The sequence below is a fragment of the Malus domestica genome, chromosome 15, assembly GCF_042453785.1.
Source record: "Malus domestica chromosome 15, GDT2T_hap1".
NCBI classification, from domain to species: Eukaryota; Viridiplantae; Streptophyta; class Magnoliopsida; order Rosales; family Rosaceae; genus Malus; species Malus domestica.
The window spans coordinates 13,025,385-13,047,421 of NC_091675.1; the positions used below are offsets into that span (position 1 = coordinate 13,025,385).

Genomic DNA, 22,037 nt, shown 5'->3' on the forward strand with positions numbered 1-22,037 from the left:
TGTCTCGAAGCATAAGCAATTACCCTACTATGTTGCATTAATACACAACCCAAACCATTTAGAGAAGTATCACTATAGACTTCATAATTACTGTTATCATCTGGAAGTGCTAGAACATGAGTGAGATAGTACTTCAATTGCTGAAAAATTTGCTCACATTTATTATCCCATTCAAACTTAACATCATTTCGAGTCAACCTCGTCAGTGGCAGAGCAATCATTGAAAAATCCCTAACAAACCATCTATAATGGCCTGCTAAGCTAAGAAAACTCCATACCTCAGTGACGGTTCGAGGTTGCTCCCAATTCTCCACAGCTGCCATTTTTTTAGAATCCACTTGAACACCTTGAGCATAAATGACATGTCCCAAAAATGCCACTTGATTCAACCAAAATTCACATTTGCTAAACTTAGCATATAGTTGGTGTTCTCTCAAACTGCTCAACACCAACTTCAAATGTCTAGCATGCTCAGCCTTAGACTTAGAGTATACCAGAATTTCGTCAATGAAAACAATAACAAACTTGTCCAAATATGGCTGGAATACTCGATTCATCAAATCCATAAAAGCTGCTGGTGCATTAGTTAACCTGAATGGCAGCACAAGAAACTCGTAATGACCATATCGAGTCCTGAATGCGGTTTTAGGGACATCTTCATTTTTAATCTTCAACTGATAATATCCCGACCTCAAGTCAATATTAGAGAATACACATGCACCTCTGAGTTGATTAAATAAATCATCTATACGAGGCAATGGATAACGGTTTTTAATGGTTACCCGATTCAATTGCCTGTAATCAATGCACAACCTCAAAGTTCCATCTTTCTTCCTCACAAATAAGACTGGAGCTCCCCAAGGTGAAGTACTTGGCTGAATAAAACCTTTGTCCACTAACTCTTGCAACTGCACTTTCAATTCTTTTAATTCAGCAGGAGCCATTATGCAAGGAGTCAAGGATATAGGATTCGTACCTGGAAGCAGATCAATAACAAACTCCATCTCTCTATCTGGCAGCAATCCAGGCAAATCCTCAGGGAATACATCTGAAAAATATCTGACCACACGAACATCCTTCACACTAGTAGGAGCATCATCATTCAACACTACATGAGCCAAATATCCCTGACAACCTTTCGTCAACAATCTCTTTGCTTTCATGGCTGAAATAATACCATGCCTCACCCCACTAGGCTCTCCTACAAATGTAACTTCAGGTAATCCAGGACAATGAAATGTGACTGTATTCCCATAACAATCTATCTTGGCACGATTATAGTGCCAATCAATGCCCAAAATCACATTAAAATCCATAATATCCAATGGCATAAGATTAGCCAGCATAATAATACCCTCTACTATCACTGGACATCCTGGATATACCTGATCCACAAAACAGCTATCCCTTCTAGGCATAGAAAATTCTAAATTATATCCTAGATGTGTAGGATGAGGTTGTGTCACTTGAGCAAATGAATGAAAAATAACAGAATGCGTAGCACCACAATCAATCAACACTCTAGCAAAATGACCAAGAATATTTAATGTACCCATGATTAAATCTGGATTATTCTGGGCATCTTGCAGTGATATGTTGTGGATACGTGCCTGATTCTGCTGTCGTCCACCGCGACCTCTGTTGGCATGAACACCACGTCCCTATCTCTACTGACTCGACTACCTCGAAGATCATGCACTACTAGCAGCAATCTCTCCCTGCTGGGGCTATCCCCCTTGGTACCATTGAGATCCACCAGCTGAATGTGGCTGATAAGATATAGATCCTCCCTGGTATTGAAGGTACCCACTTTGATATTGAGGATCCTGAGAATACTGTTGCTGCTGTCTTGAGGTGTAGGGAGAGGCATCGCCCTGGTAATGGTAGGCACCTCATCGTCCAGTTTGAGTATACCCACCAGGTCCTGAAGCGTGTTGGGTAGATGCAGGTGGTGGGAATGAAGGCTGATGGGGTTTATGTTGACCTTGAGGGCATTGAGCAGCCCTATGACCCATCTTTCCACAAGTAAAACATCCATTACTGCCTCTCCTACACTCCCCAAAATGCCGATTATTACACCTACGGCATAAAGGAGCACATGATCCACCTGAACCACCAAAATCTCTCTGTCTCTGGAACCTCGGACCTCCAGTGAATCTACCACCTCTCCTCTGCATATTAGTACTCAATCCCCCACTAGAAGAGCTGGAACTGCCACCACTCCTCTTAAAGTTCTAAGTCTTGCGAGGTCCCTGAAATACTTACCCTTTTCTTTTGTCATCACGTCTCTGACCCACATTCTTTCCTTCCTCATCCTCACTTTCACTAGGCATGTTCTTTGAGGCCTCAATCCTCAGTAGAATCTCATAGAACACCTGGTAAGAGGCACAATGAGTTAATGTCGCTATGGAATGCCATTTCTTCTTAGTACCCAAACTGAAACGGTGAAGCATCTCTACCGGATTAGCAGCAACCTCCGGATCATATCTCGACAGATCAGTAAACATCCTGTAATACTCATTAGCAGACATCTTTCTTGCCTCAGATGAGTAAACTCTTGTTTCTTAAGATAGATATAAGCAGGAGGAATGAACCTTTTCCGAAATCACTCCTTAAACACTACCCAGTCCACAATCTCCTCTAGGGTCATCTCGTAAGACTCCTGCCTCCACCAAGATGCAGGCTGTTCTCTAAAAAACCAGGTAGTCGTCTCGACCTACATATCAGGATGAAGATTCCCCTGACTCTGCATCACCTGGAAGGTCATCTCCGTATGATTCAGCCATTTTTCTGCCCCCTCATGACCTTTATTACCCATGAAGTGAGTCAACTTCAGATTATGAACTGTCTCAAGATGTGTCCTTTGGGGAGTACGGAATGCTGTCTGAATGGCAGAAACTATAGTTTCCCCTAATTGAGCAATATCAGGGAAACAAGATTCAGCTGGTTGATGGGGCTCTCTACGAGGCGGCATAGTTCTGACATAAGACATCACAAGGATTAGAACATTCAAGAGTTATACAGGACTGCTAAACCTAGGCTCTGATACCAAACTGACACACCCCAACCGAGGTCAAGGCATGTTGGCCATCACGTGAGAGTGACGTAGCCATGTGCACAGTGCGGAAGCGATAAAGATAGCAAATATACGAATAATTAAAAACCAAATTACTAGAGTGCACTGCTAAACGAATGTGATAGGAGTTAGTTACAACAATGAATACTCATAATCAGAGCATAATAAGTCTAGGTGCAGTCTAGTAGGACAAGTACTAGTTACACAGTACCAGGAATGTCCTACTATTATTCAAATAGGTCAGAACTGCCGACGATCCCGAGCCACCAACATCAACTTAGAACCTAGAGGGGCGTAAAACAGAAAACGTGAGTGGGCAAAAACAAATGTTTTACAAAAGCATTTCATTTATCAACATACTAACCCCTCGCTGTAAAACATGTAAGATTTTCCCAGAATTAAGATATAAGCATACACACACACACACACACACATATATATATATATATATATATATATATAATCATATCAATTCAATTCATGCTTCACACAATCATATTCATATGTATGCTATGCCAAAATATAACAAAGTAAACAATCCAGGTAAGACTAATTTCATAGAAATGTGATATGCTACCCGGAACTTCTGAGGTAGTCTGTACGGCTGAATTCGTAACTCAAACTCAATTTAGCCGGAATCACTACTATGACCTATATGGCAATATACTGCACATAAGTCGGAACCACTGAAAAGGGTCTGTACGACAAGATTGGGTGAAATATAATTATGCTCAACTCTATTATCTCATAATAGCCGGGCGATAGTTCGTTAGTCACCTACGAGTCGGAACCATGAATAAGGTCTGTACAACAAGACTGTGCACTTAAGTTGGATCCAATATGAGTATATAATGTGGAAGGTGACGTAAATAAACAGGCATGTACTTCATATCTCTGACTAATTCACAATCATCCTAGGTGCAGCTTTATGAGCTCAACATTACTTAATCACATATCACATATCACATCATCGATGATTCACACAACCAAACATAACTTACCTGAACTCATTTGTGCCTCCACAACACCACATTTATAAATGTATGCAATCATGCAAGGCATATTCAAAATATATAAGCATTTGGCATATTATTTCAAAGCATACTTTCTTTAAAATGCATTTCTGGGAAATATATCAAGTATATAAAGATATACTGAAAACAAAAGTCCACTCACTGATAAGTCGAATGGTTGTAGCCCCCGAGTCGCCTGTGGATACGCTCGTCCTCAGAATAAGTATCACCTATATGCGAATTAACTATAAAAACGTTATTTTTAAGCACGTATACAAAACTAGCTAATAAATTTTCATACATTGCTCAAAATAGGTATATGAATATACCACAGTGATCTACACAACCTCAGGAACATCCCCATATTTTTAGAAATATTTTTGGACCTCCCACGCACCGCCACGCGCCTGCAAGGGCACGGCAAAACGCGCCCCCACGCGCGGCCTAAACCTGACGGATTCCCTAACCACCGTTAGGGAATATTCTGTTAAACCTAACAGATTCCGTCTAATCTAACTAACACCGTGAGAATATTCCGTCTTTGTCCCCGACGAGTCGTCGATCGCCGGAAAACTGGGTAAAATTTCAGATTCACTATTCTCACTCGTTTCTCAACCATTTTTCATGAAATTTGAACCAAATGAAAGCTTAGGGTGAGAAGAATGGTGTTATACCTATTTGAAGCTTCAAATCTCACGAAATCACGTCGGGGAAGCTTCGAAATTCTGACCAAAACTGCAACTCGATGTTTCTCGGGATCTTGACGTCCAAATTCCTCGAACGAGCTACCCCGAGACTCGTGAGGACCTCATTAAGCTTCCTATAAGCTTAGAATTCCCTGAAGTTCAAGATTTTACGTCCACATGAATAGTGCATGAAAATTGGGTTACGGGTTCTTGAGATTTCGAAGGGATTCTTACCTGAAATGGGTACCAATCAACTCGTAGCACCACGAGGAACACAATGGTGCACCTAAAACCTTCGATTTGTGAATTTTGGGGTGATCTTGAAGCTTGTCTATACAAATAGCAAGGAGAGAGAGAGAGTGAAACCGAGAGAAAGAGTGTACGGGGAGGAAGAAAGAGAATGAGGTTTTTGTGTGTATGTGTGATCTACGTGGGTCACCCATCCAAAACCACAAAATAATCTTTAAGTCTCAATATGTCATACACACACACAACAATTTCCACGTCCAAGGATAAAACCGTCATTTCACATTATCGAAAAATTAATTATTTGGGACGGGCTGTGACATAGATGGTGAATCAAAATCCACATAAATTCCCAGTCTGTGCTGAGGTTCCATTTTAGTACGTTGTGGTGGTGCAATAGGCACATAAACAACACAACCAAAAACTCATAAATGTGAAATGTTTGACTGATGCCTAAACATGAGTTGCACTGAGGAGTATTGGTGGTTGGCTATAGGTATCAATTGAACCAATGATGCAACATGTAAGATGGCATGTTTTCATGCAGAAATTGGCAATTTTGTTTTCTTGAGTAGAGTGTGAGCTATTAACTGAAGCCGCTTGATCAATGCTTCTACTAAACCATTTTGAATATGGACATGAGGAACAATGTGTTTAACATCAATGCCCAATGTCATGCGGTAATCATCAAAGGTTTGGGATGTAAATTCACTAGTATTATCAAGTCGGATTGACTTAATGGGGTAATTTGGGAACTATGCTCGCAACTTAATTATCTGAGTAAGAAGTCTCGCAAAAGCTACATTCCGAGTAGACAAGAGATAAACATGTGACCATTGGGTAAATGCATCGATCAAAACCATAAAATATCGGAATGGTCCACAGAATGGTTGAATAGGCCCACAAATATCCCCTTGAATTCTTTGCAGAAATGATGGGGATTCAGCATCAACCTTTAGTTGTGATGGTCTAATTACCAACTTCCCTTGAGAACAAGCATTGCAAGGGTTATCATTTGAGATAACAATGTGTCTGCTCAATAATGGATGTCTATTAGAGTTGGTAGTGATTCTACGCATCATGGTAGATCCTGGGTGACCTAGACGGTCATGCCAAAGCATGTAAACTTTTGAATCAATGAACTTCTGGTTCATGACAGTATGTGATTCAACTGTCTTTATGTATGTATAATACAATCCACTTGTCAAACCATGCAACTTCTCTAAGATACGCTTTTGGGTATCATTGGAGGTAATGCATATATACTACATATTTTCTGCACTTTTTGTTTCAATGTAGTATCCATTTAAACGTATGTTTTTAAAACTCAACAAATTTCGAGTAGATCAAGTATCGTATAATGCATTCTGTATGGACAATATTGTTCCATTTGGTAACATAATCTGGGCTTTCCCTGAGCCTTCAATTACACCTGATTAGCCTAATATTGTTGTTACCTTTACTTTTGTAAGCATCAATCTTGAGAAATACTTTCGATCTCAAAGTATTGTATGTGTAATTGCAATGTTTGCAAGACAAATATCTCTGCCATTTCTCATATTTTGAGAATGACCATAGTTTTTATCCATACTCTCTGAGTAAAGGGAGTCATGGTTAAAAGCAATTTATAACAGGAAATTTAAATGCCATTTTTATTGAATTTGAAATGCTAGTTTTAAACTACAAGTTCAGTGTATCAAACATAAATGATTCAGTCAGACCGGTATACTTCATTCCCTTTTTTCACAATGAAGTCTGAGACATCTAGGTAGGTTGTGCTCAACTGCCATGATAAGTCGCACACTGGATCAGGTATATCTATTGGTTTAGCTTGGTCGAGAAAATTTGTCTCGACACCCTTCTCTTTGATGGAAGCTTGATATAGATCCACCAGATGTTTTGGGTTACGACAAGTACGCGCCCAGTGCCCATCGCCACCACACCTATGGCAGGCTCCTTCAGAGTTTCTAGGAGCATTGTTCATATGAGCTTTGCCTTTATGGTGATTCACATTTTTGAAGCTCGGGCCTGAATTATGCCTTGGAACCTGATTGTGAAACTGGACAACATGATTCTTACCTTTCCCATTCCATCGTCCTCGTTTATGATTATTGCCACTAGAGGATGTGGCGTTCACTTTGAGGGAATCAGCATTCACTTTTGAGAATTGTGCAGATCCAATACGTCGTGACTGATGATTTTTCAGCAGGAGCACATATATCAGCTGGTTGTATTCAGTGAAACCTTGCTCTCTATACTGCTGCTGCAGGAGCACATTTGAGGCATGAAAGGTATTGAAAGTCTTTTCCAGTATATCTTCCTCAGTGATGGTTTCCTCACAGAGTTTCATCTTAGAGCTAATTCTGAACATCGCAGAATTGTACTCAGCCACTAACTTGAAATCCTAGATCCTTAGGTGAGTCTACTCATAACGAGCTTTTGGAAGAATCACTGTTTTCTGGTGATTGTATATGTTTCTTAATGCCTTCCAGAGAGCTAACGAATCTTCAACCGTTAGGTACTCGATCTTTAGTCCTTTATCAAGGTGGCGACGGATAAAGATCATGGATTTCGCTCGATCTTAAGAAGATGCACTGTTCTCCTCCTTGATTGTTTCTCCAAGATTCCCTGCCTCCAAATGGATCTTGGCATCCACTACCCAGGTAAGGTAGTTTTTCCCAGTAATGTCTAGGGCAACAAAATCAAGCTTTGCCAAGTTCACCATTTTTTTTTCTGAAAGAAAACTGAAATGTGTAAGAACTTGCAATAATATGTATTCTGGAGGTATATAGTGTTAGAACTTCTAGTTCGTACAAATTTTTCATTTTGATCTTCATGCCAAAATGATAAGCACTTGAAACTTTAGGCTCGAGATTTTCAAGATGAATGAGGAGGGCGATTATACTACACCATTCTCATAACATAGGATGAGCAATTATTCCGCACCACTCAAGTAGTAGGAAAATTTAAATACGTAGAGCAAGGTGGACGATTATACCGCACCACCTAAAATTGCAATAAAATTAAATAGCAGGCAAATTTAAATATGCAGGGTAGGATGGACGATTATACCGCTCCACCTAAAATTTGCAGTAAAATTAGATCTGCAGTCCAAGATAGGCGATAATACCGCACCATCTTGGATTGCGGTAAGATTAAATTTGCAGTTCAAGATGGGCGATTGTACCGTACCATCTTGTATTGCAGTAAAATTAACATAAATAAACACTGGATTAGTAGTCAGGAGCTACACCAAACAAGAAATCAAAGATATAAGTAACTGTTAGGTTGAGAACTAGAAGCAGGCATGGTGCAAACAGTTCTTCGCGAGGGTATATCCAGCAGTTGAGGCAGAGGAAAAAGAAGAACTGTAAAATCCTTAGTGGAAACTTTTTTTTTTCTTTCGGCAAAGAGAAATGAGATAATGATTAGAGAATCGTGCTGATAACATGTTATAAATAAGTAAAAGTTAGAGAGATAACCTTTACTAGTGATAGGAGCGAAGCAGGTGTAAAATGTCACACTGTAACTATAACACAAGGGGAGACAAATAAAAGAGGGAGGGATAGATAATGATGTTATTGATCTTTCTTGTTCTTTCTGTATATCTTGATAGTAATCGAAGCGCTCTATTTATAGAGCAAGTCCAGACAAATGTATTATTACATTTTGAAATTTACAACACGCACATTTTGAATATATGATCTCCTTCATTTCTAAAGTCCACATTACTGTGTGGGTATTGAAAATCTGTGTGGGCATTCATTAATCTGCCAAATATTTTCAACACTACCAATGTTTTCAACAGAAAGTATCACACACCAACCACACATTTATTATTTGACAAAAAAAAAAACCACTCTTATTCGTGGTAATCAATACATAAAACGGAGTAAATGGTATTTCATTAAGATAATAATTAATAAAAAATAGGGAGTATTTGTCAGATTGTGAACCAATTCACAAAATACAGGATCTATATTTCTTTAGGATATATATATATATATATATATATATAAGTTAAAAACATTAACAGATAATATACTTCCTTGGAACGAATCATCAAGAAATATCCCTTTGGGACATATTTATATTTTTTTATTCGGTAAATAGTATTGTTCTACCTCTTTTGGTTTTTTTTTTTTTTTTTGATAATTCTTCTTGCTACATATGAAAATAACAAAAATTGCGAATAGCGACCAATGTATTCATATGGCTACATCTTCTTTTCTTTTTTGTCGAAAGATGAATATTGTTAAATACGAATCAAAATGTTTACATCAGACGTCAGAGTATTAAATAACCACTCTAACTCAAAACCATCTCATGAATGAACAAGGACAGGCATGACATAAGTGTTGGAAATATGCCCTGAAAGTCAATCTTTGGAAGAAATCTTTCAGGACAAATGAATGGATGTATGGATGAATCTTATACATCAAATGGCAAAGACACGAATTAGGACTATCTCAATAAACGACATATGTCCTAAATAGTGTATCCATGGACAACGGATCGATTGGAGAAGTAATCTAATGAAGTTAGACTACAGAGACCTTCTTCACATAACCAGATGTCCAAAAGGTTCCTGGTCATTGGATTGTCGGAGGGATACTGACAATGCGTAGACCGGTACATACTGTGTCCGCTTCAATTGGAAGGATGGAAAGTCTCATCCCATTCGTGTTGTGACACTAAGACAAGTATGTAGGTGCTCATTAAGGGAATGAGTTCACTGAACACAATCGAACGAGAGTACTTGCATGGAGATCTACTCACATGTCAAGCAAGTAACTCTAATGGTTGGAAAGATGTAAGTAATCCTTAGACCTGAGGCATCGTCGTTGTCTTGTGGTTAAGTACTTAATCTTTGATTATGTCAAAGTCTCCCCATTCGAGGGTGTCCACGGCATAATTGGGGTTAAGCCACTTAGTCATGAAGGCAAGTGTATGCGCAACAAGGAATCTCTAATCCTCGATAAGAGAGGAAGAATACTCTAAGATATGATTCGGGAATCTTCGGCCGAAGTATCGAGCGTAATAAAGGAAAGCGTTCCTATACGACTCAATTGGATCATATAAGAAGGAATAATCACATTAGGGGTTTGACATGATATATCCATACCCTAATGATGTGATTGAGAGTATTGTATTAGAGAAGGATTGAATTACATTGTAATTCCAACTGACTAGGTTCTTCGAATAAACTTCTACATTAGCTTGGGTAGCTATGACATATGGTTAGATGTCACTCATAGCTTGTGAGTTCTTCTAGATGATTAAATGTAGTCATCAAAGAAGAAAGGTGAATTAAAATGAGGTTTTAATTCACTAAGTGATTGAATTAAATATAAGCAATTGGATTGATGCCAATCACCTCACTGCCTTGCTAATTAGAACCTAAAAGATTGTTCACCACAACACTATTGTAGTGAGTAACTAATGGATGATGGAAACAATTAATTGGATTAATTATGTGTTATGATTAATTTAGAAAAGTCTAAAGAAATCATAAAAGCGATAAAGATCGTTTTGGGCTTAAAGAAACGTTCGGGTTTAATTGGGCCCATTGGGCCTAAACCCATTGGGCTTTTATTCAAGCATTGGATGACTTGAAATAAATGAAAGCCCAAAGCCCAAACAACACAAAGAGGGCCGGCCATATTAAGTGGGGAAGGAGAGAAAATTAGTCAAGTGTTGACTAGGTTTCTTTTGTCTATATAAGCAACTTTATAGAGATAAAGTTCATTAGGGTTTTTGTGTGTTAAAACAACAAAGAGGCAAAAGAAAAAGAGCTCTCTAAACTACACAAAGGCCGGCCACCAAAGGGGGTTTTTACTAACATCTCTTACACCCTTTTGGTTATTCCTTCATCCTTCTCACTACACTAGTGGGTGAGGATCTTTAGAGGTTTCCTACTTTGGAAACTTGAAGAGAACCTAGGAGCACTCATTGTAACAAAGTGGAGGAGGCAAGGAGGGAAGCTAGGCTCAAGGATTTCAAGGAGCAAAGGGCTTGGAGGTGGTCCATCCTTGGTCTCAAGTCTAGATCAAGAGGTATAAGACTAACCTTCACCTTGTTCTTGATTCTTTAAAATGTTTTGATGCATTATATATAAACCTATGAACCTTGAAGGGGATTTGCATGACTATAGCTTTGATAATATGTTATAAATGCTTCCGCTGCTTTCGTATATTAAATTTGATTTGAATATGCATGATAGTCATTATGAAATCACATTCTAGAAATCTCATAAATTTCCCTTCAATAAGATGCCACAAGATGCGCAGCCTTACAAGGAGTATAAATAAACTCAATAGAACACAATTGTTGCTTAATAAAGTTAATATCCCATAGAATACCATCCATGCTTGCCTCTGGTTGCAAGCTTCCATGAAGCATGTCGACAAGGATCTTTGAATCAGTTTCCAATTGAACAGATCCGAAGCCCCTTTCCACACAAGCAAGCAAAGCCAACCTTGTTGCTTCCACTTTTGCCATGATGCTCAAACCACATGGTACTTTACCCGCACCTCCACCTCCAACATCTTTGAAAATGCCCACAAAATCCCTCGCAACCTACCCAAAACCTCCCACACCAGTACGATTACACCAGGCTCCATCACATTTAATTTGTATTGTTCCAAATGGCGACTTTACCCACCCTTCAGGACTCTCCCTTCTCCCTTGCTGCCCACGGTTTGGGTGCTGCACCAATTCCCCATCACATCCCGCTACTTGCTTATTTCTTTTACCTGTAACGAGAATTTCATCTTACATACATGATTACAATTCAACACGTGTACTAAAATGATATAGAAATGACTATTTACATGCAAGGAATCAAATAATGATGCTAAGGTTACTCTGAAAAGTGACGCTTATTTTTTTTAGGACTTTCATCAAATTTGAAGGTTTTTATACTAAACTCTTAATACAGACAATCAGCCATTTAGTACTACGGTATGGTGATATTCCTCTTCACTTATAAGTGAGAGGTCTTAGGTTCGAATATCATGAATGGCAAATTCGATACCAAATTAAGTTCTGTAGCTTACCCGAACAAATTCAGACAATCAAAAAACACGTATAGATTTTGTGGTATATTTGTGGCATATCCCCATTATGTGACTAATTATGTTTTTAGAAAAGTCAACGTGGCTGCTATAACTGTTTTTTTTTTTTTTAATTGGGCACATCACTAGTTCTCGATCTTGTTTTTATTTTGATCATTTTCTTGATGTAATAGTTTAAGTTACTTTTTGACAAGTTTGGTAATATGATCCTAGAGGATTTTCTCTATAAATTTTGTTCATCTATCAAGAACGAAAAAATAGTCTCTCTTATCATTTAAGTTACAATAAATTCGATATCTCGACAGTGGCAAGACTATAACATTATTTCCAAATATCATACATGCATGCACCTGCACCAAATTTGAAACGCTCTTTCACCATATAACAGTTTCATCATACACAGTAACATAATATGTTTGAACGTTTAAACACCTCAAGTTACTATAATACATAGTATTAGTAAGTAGTGTGCCCCCTAAACGAACAATAGGGTCTAAATAACTCGTAAATCAACTATAATTCTATTTCATTCGACAAATGTATATTTCAAAACATGTAATCTTTTACGTTTATTTTTTTAATATTATGGTTAAAGAGAAAACTCTCTCCATAAACTATAACAAAAATTTTATTAATAACAATAATAATAATTATTGACAATGTTTTTTGGTAATAATGATTTAGAAATTTTACAACTAAAGGCCGCGCAAATCCAGCCGAATATAATTCCAAATCTAGCGTTGTACATGAATTGCATAAGTCAGAGTACTTATCAGCCATATAAGGTGATACTCGCTCATATTATAAGCACTCTCACTTATCACTCTGCTTATCAGTCTAAATACATCTCATCTCGTTCTCGCAATTTGTCTGCTACCGTTTCTCTCTCCTCCAAATCCCTAATCCTCCTTTCTTCTTCTTCTTCTTCTGCGTATAAATACCTGAGCTCCAAAGCACCAAAACAAAGAAAGTTAGAGAGAGAAAGCTTTCAAACCCTCCGATCGGAGCCATCAATATCATTAAGGTACCTCCTTTTCCTTCTCATTTTTCTCTCTGATTTCGTTATTTTTCCAAATTTTCCAACTTTTATCTTTTGTTGATTGATTTTTCGAAACTGAAAATTATATGTTGAATTATTTGAATTTTGCGCGAAGAAATTTTGAGTTTATGAATTGTTGAATTGGAGCAGGAGGTTTTAGATTTTTTACTAAATTAGGGTTTGGCAGGAGGTCAGGGACGACGATGTCCTCGCTTAGCAGAGAGCTCGTTTTTCTCATACTTCAGTTTCTGGATGAAGAGAAATTCAAAGACAGTGTTCACAAGTATGCTCAAATTATCCACTTCATTAATTTTTTTTATTAATTTTACCGATACTTGTATATAACTGTATGTATCTGCTAATTTGTTTGGTGGTTGTAATTCAGTTTAATTTGTTTCAAGTTTCGATTAATTTTGTTGTGATTGTTGTTGGTGTGGAGGTTGGAGCAAGAGTCAGGGTTTTTCTTTAACATGAGGTACTTTGAGGACATGGTGACAACTGGGGAGTGGGAGGAGGTGGAAAAGTATTTGTCCGGTTTCACCAAGGTTGACGATAATCGATACTCTATGAAGATTTTCTTCGAGATTCGCAAGCAGAAGTACCTTGAAGCTTTGGACAAGTAGGTGTTTTGAATTGCTTTTTTTAAATCAATTTGGTATTATGGTTTAATCCTTGTCGATTAATTTATTCCATTTGAAGTTTTTTTCTTTCCCCATATGATTCAAAAGTAACAAATGATTGTTGTAGGAGGGATCGAGCAAAAGCTGTGGACATTTTAGTTAAGGACTTGAAAGTTTTTGCAGCATTTAATGAGGAACTTTTCAAGGAAATTACACAGCTGTTGACTTTGGAAAACTTTAGGTGAGAACAAATTGTCTTGTGCTGTTGTTGTTATAGGCGGCTGGTTCATGTTTCTGTTATCTGTATGACGTGACGTGTTTTTGGGTATGCATTACTTTTCAGGGATAATGAACAGTTATCTAAATATGGTGATACTAAGTCTGCAAGGGGTATAATGCTTGCTGAATTGAAAAAGTTAATAGAGGCTAACCCATTGTTTCGTGACAAACTTCAATTTCCTACCCTGAAGAACTCGAGACTGCGTACTCTTATTAATCAGAGGTCCTTGAGAAGCTTCTGCCTCGTGTGTCTGAGACACTACATTTTTTCTTACTTTAGCTTTAAGATATCTGGTTTGCTAACTTTTATGTCCTGAAAACTGCAGTTTAAACTGGCAGCATCAGCTTTGTAAGAACCCAAAGCCTAATCCAGACATAAAGACCCTGTTTGTAGACCACAGTTGTGGACAACCAAATGGTACCAGGGCTCCATCCCCCGTCACTAATCACTTAATGGGGGCAGTCCCTAAGACAGGGGGTTTCCCTCCATTGGGTGCTCATGGGGTAAGTAGAACAGAAAATATATTGTTTTCGTAGAAGGTCAGACTGTCTCTAAGTTGAAGATTGACTCTGGGTGTATACATGTGTAGCCCTTTCAGCCCACACCAGCTGCTCTTCCAACATCTCTTGCTGGATGGATGGCAAATCCATCACCTGTACCTCATCCCTCAGCTTCTGCTGGGCCTCTTGGGTTGGCTGCAACTAACAATGCAGGTATTATATCAATATTGAATGTTTCTGGAGCATTTAGCATGGAAGTTTGACATTGTCTTATGGTTAGCTTGTATTGTTCTTTTGTCTGAAATTTTTATATGACATGCTGACTGTATTCTTTTTGTTCTCTTATTTAACATGTGTTCTCTATTGTAGTTATTTTCTTAAATTTGTACCAGTTTTTTTCCCTGTTTTTCTCTTTATGTATATATTTACCATCATGGCAGCCATCTTAAAGCGCCCTAGGACTCCTCCAACCAGTAACCCAACTATGGACTATCAAACAGCTGATTCTGAGCACGTTCTGAAGAGATCAAGACCTTTCGGGATAACAGATGAGGTATAAATCTATCCGTTAATTTTTGCATATTCTGATTTATCTGATGGAAGTCTGAGTTCAATTGCTAAATTTCAAGTTTTCCTTTCTTATGACATATATTCTTTTGACCGTGTAAATATTAAATTATTTCATTTTTACAGAAATAAATTTATTTCATCCTTAATGTATTGTTCCATAAAAGGTAGGTAGCGAAATTGTTCCCTAAAAGGCCAGTAACAAAAGGGTAAGTTTAGATTATGCAAAATACTAGAACATGGCTGATGAGGAAGGATGCTTAACAGAATTAAAAGAATTTTTTTTTTCTTATAAACATGATGCAAATGGTCCTGCAGTTCCCTTTTTATTTATGAGCAGTGTGCAACTTTGATGCCAAAAGTTTGTATAGCTTTATTTTACAGAAAAATTTCAATTTTCAACTTCTTAGTTTATGTAATTGATTCTATATTAACTCAATTTCAAACAGGCCAATAATCTGCCGGTAAATATGCTGCCTGTTGTGTATCCTAATCAGAGCCATGGTCAGAGTTCCTACTCTTCTGATGACTTGCCCAGGTCTGTTGTTATGACTTTATGTCCAGGTTCAACTGTCAAGAGTATGGATTTCCACCCAGTGCTACAAATTTTACTTCTTGGTAAGCTCTAGAGAGCTGACCTCCAATTCCACTCATTGTGAATTATTGTATATGTATGTCTGTTTTATGTCATTGTTTCAAATGTTGGATTATAGCTTCTCTTTTAGTAATAAGCGATTTTATGATTTCAGTTGGAACAAACATGGGCGATGTCATGGTATATGAGCTACCAAGCCTTGAAAAGATTGCTATTAAGAACTTCAAAGTTTGGGACCTTGGAGCATGTTCAGCGGCTCTGCAGGTTTGGCTCTTGGTATTCTGTAGTATCATATGGATGTTTTTTTTTATAATCGTCCTTATAATGAAATAACATTGCGTCCTGTAGGCATCTTTGGCCAGTGATTATACAGCATCAATTAACCGTGTGATGTGGAGCCCTGATGGGACACTTTTTGGTAAGTGTCGGTGTCCTTGATTTTGTGAAGTAGACTTATGCTAGTTCATCAAGCATTGTCAAGAATTAGGAAATGAATCTTAAACTGGTTATGATGACTCAAAATTCTACTGCAGGTGTTGCATACTCTAAGCACATTGTACACATATATTCCTACCATGGTGGTGATGATTTACGAAATCACCTAGAGGTTTATTCCATCAACCTTTCGCTTCGAAGATAGTCTTCTGTCATTTGCTCGTGTTATTTTATTTTATTTTGTTTTTATTTTGAAAATTGTTATTGGTACCCCAAAATCTAATCGTGCACTCCAAACTTTCTATATTTAGAAAGTATTTTTACTCTTACGAGGAGAATACAATTAGATTTATGGAGTGACAATAATAGTTCCCTTTATTTTTATCTCTTATATGTTTTCCTATTCCTGTTGGACTTCTCAATTTCCTTTCTGGGGGTAACATTGACTTAAGCATTACTGTTCATGTCTTCTTGTTTTCAGATCGAGGCTCATGTTGGCAGCGTTAATGATCTTGCTTTCTCATTTCCAAACAAACAGCTGTGCGTTATCACTTGCGGAGAGGATAGGGTCATTAAGGTTTGATCTGTGACTTGACTAATTCTAATTTGATTTTGCAGGTTCAAGTTCATAGTTACTTATGATTGTCCAATATTCTGCAGGTTTGGGATGCAGCCACTGGGACTAAGCAGTATACTTTTGAGGGCCATGAAGCACCTGTATATTCAGTGTGTCCACATCACAAAGAGAAAATCCAGGTACCATCTACTTATTTGATCATGTTGATAACATGGGGTGTAAAGTAAAGCTTTTGGTTCTTTTGTTCTTAAACACCTTCCCCCCTCCCGAAAAAGGGTATTATTTTATAAAAACAAAGAGGAAATTAAAACTACAATTTTTTTTCCTATGCACAAATTAAATGGAGAATCTGAACCAGTTCTTACTTTAACTGTATGTAATTCAGTCAAAGATATTAGGACACTACTTTCCCATATTTATTTTTTGGGATGTCACTACATTGCAAAAGGTGCTCAAGACATTTAGAAGTGTGGACAGTTAAGTTCGATTAAAACCTTACTACAGATAGGTGAACTAATCCATATTAGTCTCGCTTTCACTAAATGGGGGAATAAAAAACTAACTCATAAAGTAAAAATAGAAAAAAAGAATTGAGGGGCCTACAACAAAATCCTGTTTAGTTTTCGACTTAGTCATTAGTAACTTGATTTGATGTCGCATAGATTGCACAAGTATATAGTACTTTCTGTTGAAGTTCTGATTTCCTATTGTTGAAGTTCTGATTTCCTATTGTTTCTTGTTCCAGTTTATTTTCTCGACAGCTACTGATGGGAAAATAAAGGCATGGTTGTATGATAATATGGGCTCAAGGGTTGACTATGATGCACCAGGCTATTCATCTACCACTATGGCATATAGTGCAGATGGAGCAAGGTTATTTTATTCACCCTTTACAAAGTCATTGTCTTTTGGTGATGTTGATATTAATATTTCTTTTATCTGTTATATATCACGGACATCTTCATATCTTCTCTGAACAACATAGGTTGTTCTCATGTGGGACAAATAAAGAAGGGGATTCATATTTGGTGGAGTGGAATGAAAGTGAAGGAGCTGTAAAGCGGACCTTTCATGGTCTTGCAAAGCATACTGTTGGGGTTGTGCAGTTTGATACCACAAAAAATCGGTTCTTGGCTGCTGGTGATGAGTTCACAGTCAAATTTTGGGATATGGACAATGTTAACCTTTTGATGAGTACTGATGCAGATGGTGGATTGCCGGTAGGCTCACAACTTATTTTTCTGAATAAAACAATTCCTTCCAGATAACTCACCATGATCTTAAAAACCTGCAGGCTTCTCCCGTAATCAGATTTAACAAGGAAGGAATATTGTTAGCTGCCTCAACGAATGACAATGGTATTAAAATTCTGGCAAATTCAGATGGAATTAGGTTGCTAAGAACTGTGGAAAGCCGCACACTTGATGCTTCAAGAGCTGCTTCTGCAGCTGCTGTGAAGGTAAAGTTTCAGCTTGGCGTACCATGTTAAAATCTGTTAGCTAAATGCATTGTTTAATATGCAGGCACCCCCGACAGGAACATTTGGGCCTTCCAACATTCCTATTGGAACAAGCATTGGAGATCGAGCTGCTCCTGTGGCAGCCATGGCTGGACTGGTGAGTTCATGATCTCTCCAAAAGCATTGCTATATTGTACGATGTTACTATCATCAATATAACTTATGCTTAATATTATGTCTGATCAAAATGTATGCATTATGCATAGCATATGTGTTTGAAACTAAAAGTTCAATCTTTTCGATGGTAAAAGAAAGGGTGTTTTTGTACAATGGTTTAACCTTGTCCTTCTCTTTGTTGATCTGTGTAGAACAATGACAATAGAAGTTTGGTTGATGTTAAACCTAGAATTGCGGATGAGTCGGTTGAGAAATCCAGGATTTGGAAACTGACTGAAATCAGTGAACAATCACAATGCCGCTCTCTGAGGCTCCCTGATAGTTTAACAGCAATGAGGGTACTAATTCTCTTCCGTCCTATATTGTTAAGTTGTAGCTTTTATTGCATTACCTTTTGTAGTCATTCATGTATTTCCTATGCCTTTGCTATTTAACAATTGTGCCTTGGCTTTTATTGCGACTTGTACTTGAAGCTTTTTTTTTATTTTTTTATTTTTTTTTATTTGGAATTTCTGATTCCCTTGAGACATTTCAGTAAGAGTACTGCATAATGAATTTCTGTAATATATTCATTTGCTTTGTGTTTCTTTTAAAACATTTTCATGAGAACTATGCATGTTTTTATTGTGAAGCTCTGATGGATAATTATTTCAGGTTTCTAGATTAATATATACAAATTCAGGACTTGCGGTGTTGGCTTTATCATCTAATGCTGTACACAAGCTCTGGAAATGGCAAAGAAATGAACGAATACATAAGGTATTAAATTTACTAAAAAGTTAAAACTGATGGTTGCATTTCATTATATATTTTTTTTCTTTGCATCCTTAAGTTTTCCATTTACCAAAATGTTTGTTTGTGTAGGCCACAGCTAGTAGTCCACCGCAAATGTGGCAACCTGCTAGTGGAATATTGATGACTAATGATATAAGTGATACAAACCCTGAGGATGCTGTTCCATGCTTTGCACTGTCAAAGAACGACTCTTATGTTATGTCAGCTTCAGGGGGGAAAATATCCCTTTTCAATATGATGACATTTAAGGTAGATGGTTTCTTCTTAACCTCATACTCATAAGGTACTGGTTGATTATATATGCATGTCTATAAACCTTTTAATACGGCCGTGCACAAGATAATCTCAATTGAAATAGGTGCTTCTGTACCATCCTTTAGAATGCCCTTTCTACAATCTACTTTCCCACACCTATTGAAAGCTAGAAAAAATATATCATGGTATTCACTCTGCCGACCATCATTCCCCGAATACCCTTAAAACGTAATATGACAACATTTATGGTTTTATATTGTTGTGTTTAATGTTATGCCGTCTGCAGACAATGACAACATTCATGCCCCCACCACCAGCTGCAACATATCTGGCATTTCATCCTCAAGACAATAATATCATTGCCATAGGAATGGACGATTCTTCTATCCAAATTTACAATGTTCGGGTTGACGAGGTGAGGTCTTTGTTTACTGAACTTTAATTTGTCAGTTTGTGATGATAGCTGGAATAGGGGATTGCTTACAATCTGGATGCTCCCCTTTCACAGGTTAAAACCAAGCTGAAAGGTCATCAGAAAAGAATAACAGGCCTTGCCTTCTCTCATACTCTTAATGTGCTTGTGTCTTCGGGTGCTGATTCCCAGGTATGAATTAGACGACATGCAAGTCTGTATGCATGCATTTCCCTGTGCTACTAGGCTTTAAGCAATGAACTGATGACTATCAAAAGTAACTTATCACGAGTAGCCAAGCCAAAAGGATCAATGTAGTTTCCAGATGGTTAAACTTTCAGGTCTTCATGGTAGTTCCCTTTGAAATCATTTTGTTATGTAACCTGTAACTGGTAAATGCATTTTTGAAGTGCGTCTCTTTAGAATTGTGGCTTATCTAGTCCTTACTTGCCTCAGGCATTTACGAAATTCTGTTATTTGACAATCTTGGTTTTTAACCAATAGTGTCTTTCTGTTCCTCTTTTACATCATGCAAGACACGCTTCAATAGTTTTACTGAATGTTGGTACTGGGTTGTTAAGTCATTGATGCTTTTGTTTCTGTTTGCCGCAGTTATGCGTTTGGAACACAGATGGATGGGAGAAGCAGGCTAGTAAATTTCTTCAGATGCCAAGTGGCCGAGCTGCTGCTCCTCTTGCTGATACCCGAGTTCAGTTTCACTCAGATCAGACACATTTGCTGGCTGTTCATGAAACACAGATAGCCATATACGAAGCACCAAAATTGGAATGCCTTAAGCAGGTACAGTTGCTTTGTGCTTAAATTTATTTTTGAGTATATTTTATCCCATTTTATTACAAAGAATCCAATCAGTTCAGATTATTGCATAGACTGTGGAATTTGATCATTGCATATATACGCCACTGGCATAAATGCATTGTTTGCATGTGGTACGAGCACAAGCAAGCATTAAGATGAATTTTTCGGTGATTGTGATGATCTAGTTCGTTTAATCGTTTACTTTTACCTTATTATTTGGGTTTATTTAGTGCTGCTTACATGTTGAACCATGTTCCTCATACAGTGGGTTCCTCGAGAAGCTAGTGGTCCAATCACACATGCTGTATATTCCTGTGATAGCCAGTTAATTTATGTTAGCTTTGAAGATGGAAGTGTGGGGGTTCTCACTGCTCTTACACTTAGATTGAGATGCCGAATACTACCAACTGCTTACTTACCTTCAAATCCAAGGTTTGTTTTCCTGTCAATACGATCCCAAGGCCTTTTCCCATATGATATTTGTGGTCGTTCAGTTTTGTAAATAACATATCAAGGTACTAACAACAAAAGTGTTTAACAGCTTAAGGGTGTATCCTCTCGTTGTTGCCGCACATCCCTCGGAACCCAATCAGTTTGCATTAGGACTTACAGATGGTGGAGTCCATGTACTTGAGCCATTAGAGTCAGAAGGAAAATGGGGCACTAACCCTCCAATCGAAAATGGTGCTGGGCCTAGCACGACTTCTGGGGTAGCTGGTTCAGAACAACCCCAAAGGTAACAATTCCATGTGCATGGCTTCCACCGAAGACCTCGAGTGTATTTATCTCTTCCGTGATGATCCCGTTCCTGGTGTCACCGTATATTATTTTTTGGTGGGAAACTGCGGATTTAGGTGTTATAGTTTTAGGATACTTTAACCCAGTAGAATTCGTTATAGTGGCATTCGAAAACAGATTACGGTGAGGCAATTCCCCTCGTTTAGGATAATTGGACAAGTGAAGAACTACAGTTTAAAGTTTCCAAGAAATGCAGCGCCGGGCGAAAGGTTGAGATAAAGATTGTAGTTGCTTTGGTTGGAGGCCCAGAATGTTTTTTCTTTTTTATTTTTTTCTCCTGAGGTTATTGAGTCTTGGAAATTAATTTAGATGTGAACCGGAGATGGTTAGTTATTTTATTTTCTGTACTCTATTTATGGTTCTGGTGATAAATAAGAAAGCAGCTTTTGCATCCATGGGAGTTCGTTTGCTGTATATTTCCTCTACATTTCAACGGAAACAATTTTGCTCGCAAGTGCTTTTATTACAAGTGTTTTTAGCCTTTTACTATATAGAATAAACACGCTGAATCTTTTTACTAAAAATCAAGTGCTTCTACAATAAACATGTTAAATATTTCATTAAAATCCAAAAGTGTTTCCCCTAAGGAAAGCACTTGGAAGTACTTTTTAA

At 37.7% G+C, this 22,037-nt stretch overlaps 2 protein-coding genes across 4 annotated transcripts; one reads left to right on the plus strand and one right to left on the minus strand.

Moving 5' to 3' along the window:
• Positions 1-6,732: 6,732 nt before the first annotated feature.
• LOC139191694 (uncharacterized) lies at positions 6,733-7,392 on the minus strand. Its single transcript, XM_070812691.1, has one exon. The coding sequence runs from the start codon at positions 7,390-7,392 to the stop codon at positions 6,733-6,735; it is 660 nt and encodes a 219-aa protein (XP_070668792.1).
• A 5,580-nt stretch (positions 7,393-12,972) lies between these two features.
• Positions 12,973-21,818, plus strand: LOC103400396 (topless-related protein 4). 3 transcript variants are annotated; one of them, XM_008339040.4, is made up of 26 exons: positions 12,973-13,121; positions 13,287-13,419; positions 13,576-13,755; positions 13,884-13,997; positions 14,100-14,258; positions 14,362-14,539; positions 14,626-14,749; positions 14,977-15,089; positions 15,553-15,721; positions 15,853-15,962; positions 16,047-16,116; positions 16,232-16,305; positions 16,615-16,710; positions 16,794-16,889; positions 17,456-17,583; positions 17,696-17,930; positions 18,005-18,169; positions 18,234-18,326; positions 18,538-18,684; positions 19,001-19,105; positions 19,211-19,390; positions 19,683-19,811; positions 19,905-20,000; positions 20,421-20,609; positions 20,893-21,059; positions 21,169-21,818. In XM_008339040.4, exons 2-26 carry the CDS (start codon positions 13,340-13,342, stop codon positions 21,365-21,367), a joined length of 3,396 nt encoding a protein of 1,131 aa, XP_008337262.3. In that variant the 5' UTR covers positions 12,973-13,121; positions 13,287-13,339; the 3' UTR covers positions 21,368-21,818. The 3 variants fall into 3 exon arrangements, with proteins under 3 accessions (XP_008337262.3, XP_008337263.3, XP_017178654.3); XM_008339041.4 differs by having other exon boundaries at positions 12,988-13,121; positions 13,324-13,419; XM_017323165.3 differs by having other exon boundaries at positions 13,011-13,121; positions 13,314-13,419.
• Positions 21,819-22,037: the final 219 nt, after the last annotated feature.

Bases quoted from the DNA above. Each gene is read 5' to 3' on its own strand.
- LOC139191694 (XM_070812691.1), bottom strand. From the start codon at position 7,392: ATGTTCAGAATTAGCTCTAAGATGAAACTCTGTGAGGAAACCATCACT.
- LOC103400396 (XM_008339040.4), top strand. From the start codon at position 13,340: ATGTCCTCGCTTAGCAGAGAGCTCGTTTTTCTCATACTTCAGTTTCTG. The intron at 13,420-13,575 runs GTATGCTCAAAT...GTTGGTGTGGAG, and splicing joins TTCAAAGACAGTGTTCACAA to GTTGGAGCAAGAGTCAGGGT. The intron at 13,998-14,099 runs GTGAGAACAAAT...ATTACTTTTCAG, and splicing joins TTGACTTTGGAAAACTTTAG to GGATAATGAACAGTTATCTA.